Source organism: Etheostoma spectabile, chromosome 8 (assembly GCF_008692095.1).
Source record: "Etheostoma spectabile isolate EspeVRDwgs_2016 chromosome 8, UIUC_Espe_1.0, whole genome shotgun sequence".
In the NCBI taxonomy this organism is placed as follows: Eukaryota; Metazoa; Chordata; class Actinopteri; order Perciformes; family Percidae; genus Etheostoma; species Etheostoma spectabile.
Genome location: NC_045740.1, coordinates 14688742 through 14698528, shown reverse-complemented (window position 1 = coordinate 14698528; position 9787 = coordinate 14688742). Strand labels below are relative to the sequence as shown.

General features: G+C 39.9%; 1 protein-coding gene across 3 annotated transcripts; it reads left to right on the top strand.

Moving 5' to 3' along the window:
* The first annotated feature begins 171 nt into the window (after positions 1–171).
* On the top strand, positions 172–9167 carry api5 (apoptosis inhibitor 5). 3 transcript variants are annotated; one of them, XM_032522621.1, is made up of 15 exons: positions 172–490; positions 1675–1836; positions 1997–2090; positions 2365–2430; positions 2986–3137; positions 3525–3731; positions 4268–4294; positions 5257–5361; positions 5934–6023; positions 6655–6836; positions 6988–7081; positions 7218–7274; positions 7634–7713; positions 7821–7927; positions 8520–9167. In XM_032522621.1, the coding sequence occupies exons 1-15, from the start codon at positions 419–421 to the stop codon at positions 8597–8599; spliced, it is 1575 nt and encodes a 524-aa protein (XP_032378512.1). In that variant the 5' UTR covers positions 172–418; the 3' UTR covers positions 8600–9167. The 3 variants fall into 3 exon arrangements, with proteins under 3 accessions (XP_032378512.1, XP_032378510.1, XP_032378511.1); XM_032522619.1 differs by having other exon boundaries at positions 173–490; positions 7821–7963; XM_032522620.1 differs by lacking the exon at positions 4268–4294 and having other exon boundaries at positions 174–490; positions 7821–7963.
* Positions 9168–9787: the final 620 nt, after the last annotated feature.

The window sequence follows — 9787 nt, the reverse complement described above, 5'->3', positions numbered from 1 at the left end:
CAATATACGCACCCTCTCATCTATTTATGTAATTTGAACATACTAACAAAAACTGGTGGTTTTACTCATGGACTGTAAAGAGGTTTTACTGCGTACGATGCGTACCATTTCGACGTACACGAGTGGTCACGTGTGTTGCGAGTCACAACGCGATTCGCCGCACCTACGCATGCGCTTTACTCGTTGTTCCGTAGCATTTTAGCTTGCACACTAGGGATTGTGGGAAGACAGACTGTGGTGGGTATTCATTCACGGGCTTCTCGAAATTTCATCTCCCCGTCCCATTCCGAAGAAAATATATCCCATATTATACGGCGTTGTTGGAGCTACGGTCGTCTGAAAGAGATCCAAAGCGACCAGAAAGGGGTTTTGTTGTGTGGTTTTATCGGCGGTTTTATCTGTGAGCGGACGCACGCTGATGGCGGTCACTATCGAGGATCTCTATCGGAGCTACGGGGTCCTTGCTGATGCTAAGGATAACCTCAGCCAGGTAAATAAAAGCCAACTTGTTCATTTGAAAACAGTATTTAGCGGAGAAGTTTTTTTCTTTGCTGCATTGCTTCATTTTACGTCTGTTAACTTTGTTGTACGATACATAACATTATTGTGTGCGTGCTAGGCTAACTGTAGCTAGCTAAAGTAGTGACCATGCTAATGTTAATGGCCTCCCCATAGCGACCCTTACGATAGGCGGTACTAACACGACATTCATTATTTTTAAATCAACCAAACGGCTAATTACTTACTCAACGTAACTTCTCCTTTATGACTATCTTTCTCTGGATGTTGAACGAAACTTTTGACTGTTTTTATGTTTTGTTTTCTTAATTGAGCACATTAGGGAGAATCACCGGAAATCTGAATTTCTACATACATAACGTTAACTTGAACTTAGATCACATAGTTAACGTTCTCGTGTTAGTAAACATGTAGGTTTTACATCAAAACACATCCTGGGCTATTATCACTGTCCATTGCGCACATTATATAAACTCTGATATCCATTTTATTAATTTGTAGTTTCCCAATTATAGCCTGGATGGCACCACCAGGTTTATTTCTTCATACTTTAGAAAGTTCCCCCAGAACCACATTGGACATCACAGGGATTCTTTCACAGACTGAGGAATACCCCCACAATTGCTTAAATTACCTTATTTGTAAATCAAATCAGGCATAAACAGACAGAGCATTGCCATTTTCCCTGTAGTAAACATATTTATATACATGGGTTTCAACATAACCAGGTGAACTGTAACACCCAGGTACACTACACTCAATGTCCCAAGCAACAGCTGCTGTTAAACAGTTTTGCTGTCACCTTAAGTGCTGAATAACAGTGAGCTTTGGACCAATGTCACTTCCAATGTTGAACCTACGTCAGGTTTGCTTGCAGTTTACTATCCCAAGTTCCACTAAAGCCATGCCAAGACCCGCCAATTGGTTGGAGTTAGGCATTGAACTTTGAGTGGTTAAGGTTAGGATAGCTGATTGGTCAGAGGATAGGACCTGTACAAATGGGGTTACGTTATGGGAAATTTGGGATACCAAACTGCATGTATACCCCAACATCGTATTATATTGTGAGGTTCCGTATGAATTATAATGTAATGCCACTGCTATATAACTTGCACAAGTTTATTGACGTATTCGCTTTGATTTGTGATTCTTCAGCACAAAGATGCCTACCAAGTAATCTTGAATGGCGTGAAGGGTGGCCCGAAGGAGAAGCGCCTGGCAGCACAGTTTATTCCCAAGTTCTTCAGCAGCTTTCCAGAACTGGCCGATTCAGCCATTAATGCCCAGCTTGATCTTTGTGAAGATGACGATGTGTCGGTAAGTATAAATATACCGCTGTGCATGTGTACCTCATTGCAGGTTTATGTGTTCCAAAGTTGATTTGTGGTTTCTCGCTTGATTGTATAGATTTTGCAATTGTAATTTTCTTCCATCACAACAATCCCTCTGTCTTTTGCATGATTGTTTTTTTATTCAGATCCGAAGACAGGCCATCAAGGAGCTTCCACGGTTTGCAACTGGCGAGAACATCCTCAGAGTTGCAGATATTCTCACCCAACTCCTTCAGACAGGTATTGGAGGCCTCAAGCTACACACTTAGGAGACTTTTGATGTCTCTTTTTGTATAGTTATACTATAAACACAGCCATGTTTGTTTTACTTGCACGACTATGATCCATTGTGAATATCAGAACCTTATTTTCAGTTATTGTATTTTCTTTGATATCCTCAAAAGCAGATTTGCTTGTCAGTCCCAACAGCGTTATTGTCTCTGGATTATTTTTTACTCATCTTTAACAGAAATCTTGAATAACTACTGATTAATCTGTATTTTTGTGATTTCAGATGATACAGCAGAGTTCAACCAAGTGACTGCATCACTTATTGCTATCTTCAAGATAGATGCTAAAGGTAAGTGTTGCTTTCCCCCACTGTTTGGCTAAAATAATGCTCTTGTATGCTTGTCATTTTATTCAGCCCAGCTCAGAGCTGTGCTTACAGGCACACTGTGAAAAATAACTTTCTTACTTGTCCTTCTTGGGCAAATCCCAAATTGACATTTATTTTTGCTTCTTGTGATGGTTTGTCGTAAACTGTGTTGTTTTAAGGTCTGTCTCATTGGCTATGTGAAACAAAGGATGTATTTTACAACTGCCTGTGTAAATTGCCCCTACTAATTTCATCATTCATCCATCTCAGCCAGTTGAATCTATTTTAGATCTGGAGGAGTTTTTTATTTTTGGAAATAACCCCTCAAAATATTTGGGACTGGAACCAGCATATTATTTAATCCTGTTTGTTGTGATTGTACCGATGTATACGCGTGTAAACATGAGATATCAAATAAACTTGCTGTGTATTTCACAATTGTTGCAACCCTAGTTCCGATATGGGTTATCCTCTTGAGTTTGTAATTATTCACTTGCATTGACACAATCCTGCCTACTGCTGTGTTTTTTTGTCCAGGTACTCTCGGAGGCCTCTTCTCTCAGATCCTTCAGGGAGAAGACATAGTGCGGGAAAGGGCCATCAAGTTTCTTTCAACCAAACTGAAGACCCTGCCAGAGGACGTCATGACAAAGGAGGTGGAGGACTACGTCTTTGCAGAGACAAAGAAGGTTAGCAAATAGCGCAGATTTTATTAGTGTTCTTTGATCATATATGAGTGATCTTTTGCTGTGTCAGTTTGAATGGAACAAAGGGAAGTGTATCACACCCCACATCTGTTGTACTGGAATCAGGGTGTTTAAACTTCTGCTTTAGATGGTAATTTTGCTGACTCTATGTAGTAGGTGTAGTCTGAAAATTCTTTTCTGTTCTTAAACTTTCATTTATTTTGTTAATTAGTGAAACTGATATGTGAATTTGTAGTCTAATTGATCTGATTTAAAGACTATTTGGCTGAAACTCAACTGACTGACGTGAACACTGTTAGAAGGATGTGGATGGATGGAACGCGTCTTGTTCATAAACGGTTTCTTTTCTCTCCTCTGCTTCCTTCTCAGGTGTTGGAGGATGTGACAGGGGAGGAATTTGTGCTGTTGATGCGTGTAGTGTCTGGCCTGCGGGTGCTACAGACAGTAAATGGGCGGCAGCAGCTTGTGGAGCTGGTGGTTGAGCAGGCTTTCCTGGAGCAGGCCCTCAACCCAGCCGATCCCGATACTGTTGACCGCCTGCTGCAGTGCACGCGCCAGGCCTTGCCCCTCTTCTCTGTGAGTACAACCAATAAACTTTACCTCAACCCTGTTCACTGATTAAAACACAACAAACAGTTAACACTTTAACCGCCAGAAACATAGCCGTTTGGCATTGTGATTCAAAAATGTAAATTGCTCCGTGGTTGTTATTGCTCATTATTCATCATAATGATAGAATAACGCTCAGAAAACTAAATTAACAAGTTTAGGGTGTTTTTCACAAAAACACCCCTTTCAGTTGCCAGGAGCAGCACCCGTTAATGTTGCTACTCTCCTCTGCCCTCATTTCTGTAGCTGAATTAAAACATTTGCATATTAGCAATACAGCGCATTGAGGCAATGAATGGGACATAGAAACTCATTTGCATGCCAATATTCACTCACATTCACTTAAAATATCAAAAATGAAAGTGAAACTAAGCACACTTTCTGTCTTGACTATAAAAGGTGTGTCCCAACACATGAGTCACGTATGTGCACTATATAATCAGTAATGTCATTTATGTGGCTAATTTAAGCACTAATGTTTCTAAATTTTATTATTTTTATAGGTTGGTGTGGATGTGCGCGATCATATGGCAAGTTGTGTGTTGACTAAAATTATAAATGCTGTGGCAAAATGTGAAAAACTAGGCTAATCATTTGCACCGTGAATAAATTAACCATGTAGTTTACTTGCCTAAATAAAAATGCTGAAATTGATTACAATGTTTCAGCATTTTTTTATGCCTTTTTATGTCATACGCTACAGGTTATACGCTGCTTATACCTCAAAACTGTATCAGATGCAACCAAATAGATAGTGACTTTACATGATTTTTTTTGTTGCAGTTTTTGCTGACAGAAGCCAACTATAAATTGTTTGTGCTGAACTGAACGACATATAGCGCAAATGACAATCACAGGACTATTACTGCATTGAGTGGCAGCATGATTCTAAAAGATTCCAAAATAACACATTTTACACAGCTGAGACTTCACCGGGTTTATTGTTGGGTTCAAGCTGTTAGACTATCTGGCTGTGAATAGTGGGAGGTGGCTGTGTGTCCTTGCTGCTATAGAGATTAACTGAGCGCTATAGCGATGTAGAGGGATGATGCATTTATGGCTCATCAGCCAAACTAAAGGATACAGTTGCCATTGGGCGTTGGGGCTGGTGGTGCTTGTATTAAGGGCTGTATCTAACCATTGTCATTTTTTTGGATTGATGGCTTGGTCTAGAAACTGGTGTTAATGTCACTGTTTTATTAGCACAAGGTCGTGTGTTTGAATCGCTTGATGCAAAAAGATTCAGTTATCTATTATAAGCAAAAAAGCTCCAGCCAGAGAATGTTTTTGCCATATTTGCATTAAAGGGAAATTTAAACAATTACATTTTCTGTAGATTGAATAATCATTTAATCGACAAATCGTTGCTACTCTACGCACAATAGAGTTTTTACATTTATTCATCGTGTAGGCATGATACAGCCATGACAAATAACTTTTTTTACCTTTTGTTTACTGTGTGAATTAATCATAGTTTTCTCCTCTCTTGCAGAAAAATGTTCATTCCACACGTTTTGTAACCTACTTCTGTGAACACGTCCTGCCCAACCTCAGTTCCCTGACGAGTCCTGTGGCTGAGCTGGACATTCAATTGGAGGTAAATTCTTACTTTTTTTTATTCATTCATCACACAAGTCAGATCTAAAAGTAGACCTGTGAATTCCCATGGTCCTTAAGTGTCTTTCAAAATGTGAAGTCTGTACCTATTATCAGTCACCTTATCATAAAAGGGACTTTTACCGACTACAGACCCCCCATTTTATGTTGGATTTAAGTGTAAAATGGGTGGGTTGCAACGCTTAAATGAATTCACTTTTTTAACACTGGTTAAATTGTGGAGGAATTCAGCAACTATGGTGACAAAGTGTTTTGAATTTGCTACATGTCTAATTTGCGCCTCTGACTGGCCTCCATTCAGCCTAAATCAGTGCTTCATTCCTGAGAGACTTAATGAATATGGCCACTGGTGTGAGGTCGATACTCCTAATGTCTGACATTTGGTGAGCGGTTGTAGTAGTAAACAAAGTCAGCATGGCAGCCACCTGTCAGAAGTGTCAGCCAACTGCATGTTGTTAATGGGTCATTAGTCTGCACCACGCAACACTGTTTCTCATTAGCAAAGCACTTTGCACTGTGAGGGGATCTGCTAAGCTGTGTCTGTGTGTGTAGGTGCTGAAGCTGCTGGCTGAGATGAGTCCGTTCTGTGGAGACATGGAGAAGCTAGAGGCCAACCTCAACATGCTGTTTACCAAGCTGCTGGTGAGAACGGATTGTCCTGTTGTTGAACACGGAGGAATATAAGTGGAAACGCACTTAAAAATCAAGATATACTGCACATTGTCAGTTTTCCCCCTGATCTATTCTGATCCATTCAACACTGGTTTATTTCAGCATTACCTTGCTTTACATTCATAGTTTTGTACATCCTTTCAGTCAGCTTTCAACTCTGTGCCCCTGGTCCACTAAGGATACTTTTAATAGCAGTTGTTGGGACATTCAAGCACACTTTCTTGACCATTAACTCCTTTGTGGATTTATCTGCATAGGGACTGCTGATGAAATTTAGCTAGTAAGCAAATTCTGGGACAGTGAAGATATGGTTGTCTTTATTGATTCCACACTGTGTAAATTCCCTGAATGAGTGTCTATTGTCACTTTTGAAATAAAATAAGTAGTAATCAACTTGGGGAACTTAAAACAGCGGCCCTAATAGTAATAATTTATTGTAGAGGTAGTTTCAGTGCAGGCTCCACAATAATTGTTAATATAGATACTGTCCCATACATCCCTTTGTTCCAGTAAACCTTAATGATTCAAGATGTTTGACAATAGAGTAAGGCACACAAATAGTTTCTGGTCATAATTGTTTGTTTGTTTTCTGTTTGTGTAGGAGTTTATGCCTCTGCCACCAGAAGAGGTAGAGAACGGAGAGAACTCTGCAAGCGAGGAGCCAAAACTGCAGTTCAGCTACGTGGAGTGTCTCCTCTTTGGCTTCCACCAGCTGGGCAAGAAGCTGCCAGACTTTCTCCTTGAGAAGGTGGATGCAGAGCGACTCAAAGACTTCAAGATCAGGTGAGGGAGTGACACACGAAGAGACTCCTAGAGCGCAATTAGTAAAATAAATGAGCATGTCGGGTGTTTGATGGTTTACCTCACCGTGGTCATTTTACCCCAAAACGGGAACTTTTTATACAGAATTGAATGGGATTTTGTGTTTCAACAGGTTACAGTATTTTGCCAGAGGCCTGCAGGTTTACATCAGACAGCTGCGAGTAGCACTGCAAGGCAAGACAGGAGATGCTCTGAAAACAGAAGAGGTAACTTAAGTTTGATTGCTTTGCTTTAGTAGAAAGTTAATGCATACAGTCAACCGAAATGAAAACTGAGCAGTCTACGTTGTTTTGAGTTCTGCTGGAGAAATATCTGACTAACTCTTCTTTTCTGTGTAATCAGAATAAGATCAAAGTGGTGGCCCTCAAGATCACAAACAACATCAACATCCTCATCAAGGTAAGGTGTTTTAGGCTGTCCCTGTCTTGGTAACTGAGCTGAAATATATCAAAACATGTTTTTATATCTGTATCAAGAAAAGGAGAAACACAAAATACACAAATAATGTGATCCACTGCAATAACACAAACGTTACGACGGAACCTTTCTGACCGTACGGACAATAATTGAAAAGTATTCAATGCTACAACTACACAATACTTTTACAAGGGAGGTATTTATAATAAGGAATGTGTAGTAATATTGCATTATAATGTATCTAGTTTCTGATCATATTGAATATACGCTTTGCATTTGACAAATAGTTCTTTTTATTTTTATGTCTCAATCTTTTTTTTCTTTTCTTTTTTTTGTTCCAGGATCTCTTTCACAACCCTCCATCATTCAAGAGCACAATCACTCTGTCCTGGAAACCAGTTCAGAAGTCAGAGGCAGTAGCGTAAGTCTGCTCCCAATGATTCAGTCATAACACACACACACACACAGCAGCCATGTGTCCTTGTTGCACCATCAGGTCATCATGTACTTTTCTTGTTTTCTTTGTAGGCCCAAGCGCCCGTCAGGGGAGGAGATAGGCTCCGGTGGCAGCACAAAGAAACCGGTCACTCCTCTGCCACGGAGGGACGCACGGCAAATTTACAACCCCCCCAGCGGCAAGTACAGCGCCACCATTGGCAATTTTACCTATGGTGAGGAGCACTTTGTGGCACTTTCATTTTTCCTACTTTTGTTGTATTGAATGATTCTTCTTGCTAATGTTGTCACCTTTTTATTTTTAACTGCACATTTGACCATTTTGATCATTTTATTTAGTAAACGGAGCTACTTTTACTATTTTGTTGTTGCATCTTCACCTTGTTGAAATGGGAGAGAGAGGAGTCATGACATGCTGCTGATGTCATGCATGACGTTGCAGTTATACGGCACGCACTGTAACCTTTTGGCTACCAAGTAGCTTCACTACTAATATATTTTCTAATCACATCTGTGTCTGTAAGGACTTGTTAAAAGGTTTGGTTGACAAAAAACATTTCAATTTGGCATATCTTACCAAGACATAAATCAATCTTAACATTTTTTAAATGACTATTTAAATATTAGTCAACTCAAGGGGCGCAGCCGAATTACATACAAAATATATATATTTTAATTTCTCAAATACCGGTATCCTCCTCAAAAACGTAATAGTGGTCAGGTTAGTTATAAATAATATGTCCATACTGACCTGTTTGTTTTTGTCTCCAGAGCAGCGTGGCGGCTTCAGAGGCGGCCGAGGACGAGGCTTCGGAGGCAGGGGCAACAGGAGCCGAGGCCGAATCTACTGAGAGAGAGAGACACACATACACACATACACAGAGTACATATTGCTCATTGAACTGCATCCCATCAGGATCTTTTCCGCGCCAAGACGGACTATTTGTCACCTACTCTTATTTGTTTTTTTTAACTGGTCTCCACGTCTTTCTCACTTTCCAACTCGCACATCAGTTTTTTGTGTGTTGTTTTGGAGGGGGTGGGGGTTCGATAACGAGCTCAGACTTTTACTCCCCATAATCATCTTGGTCAAGGCGATAGTTATAGTAAATCTAAATGTTTTTTCCCCTTCATTTAAAAAAAAAAAAAAAAGAATATTTTTCAGTGTAATTTTGTGAAACAAGACTGCCAAGTTGTAGCTGATAAATATTTTTTTGTCAGGTTGTTGTAGGAAAAGATAAAGATCCTCTTGTTTGGAAGATGTCGAGTGCATGTCTTTCTACATTTTTTTTTTATTTAATCTTGTTTTTTGTTGATTTTTATTAGAGCTTAAGTTGAATTGGCTGACTATGCTACTTTGTATGAATCAATAATGATGCTTCATTGGATTTTTATCATAAACTTGTATGGAAGTATGAACTTTTGTCCTTTTGCCTGTTTTATGTAGAAAGGTGCAGTAGTTCATCTGCAAACTAGGCATGTATCAGACAAAGATGCAACTCCACACAATTCTGCTCCTTCAAATGACCTTTTTCACAATTCCAAACCAGACTTGCATTTTCAAAACCTTTTCTCGACTTGCCTTTTGTCTCCCTTTCTGTTCTCTGACAATGCATTCACTCTCTCGCCCACTCATTCATTACATTGATCCTTTCCACCCTCCTGTCTTTCCTTTTCCCTCCTCTTATTTGTACCTATATCTGTACCAATGCAGAGGGAGCAGAGGGTAATTTTAGCCCACGATATGGCATCTACATTTAGAATGCACATGCATACTCAAATGTGCCTCCTCTGCTGTACATGTCTGCATCAACACTGCCTCCCACTTCTCCCTCCCCTTATGTGTGTGCGTGTGTTAAGGGGGTGGGTGTGTCAACTTTGAAGTAAAAAAAAGAGTAAAATCGGCTCTCAATAATTGAACGGGCTATAAATAGTTGCTATGTTTAGAACACTTTATGTTACTCTGGTGGTGGAGGCTCTGCCGCTCTGTGCACATTTTAACAAGAATCTATATGCTACGTAACTTGTGAGGGCCTTCA

What these genes read in the sequence shown, in the direction of transcription:
- api5 (XM_032522619.1), top strand. Translation starts at nt 419, where the DNA reads ATGGCGGTCACTATCGAGGATCTCTATCGGAGCTACGGGGTCCTTGCT. An exon ending in GTGAAGATGACGATGTGTCG is followed by an intron (nt 1,837 to 1,996) that starts GTAAGTATAAAT and finishes TTTTTTATTCAG; the next exon opens with ATCCGAAGACAGGCCATCAA. An exon ending in CTTCAAGATAGATGCTAAAG is followed by an intron (nt 2,431 to 2,985) that starts GTAAGTGTTGCT and finishes TTTTTTGTCCAG; the next exon opens with GTACTCTCGGAGGCCTCTTC.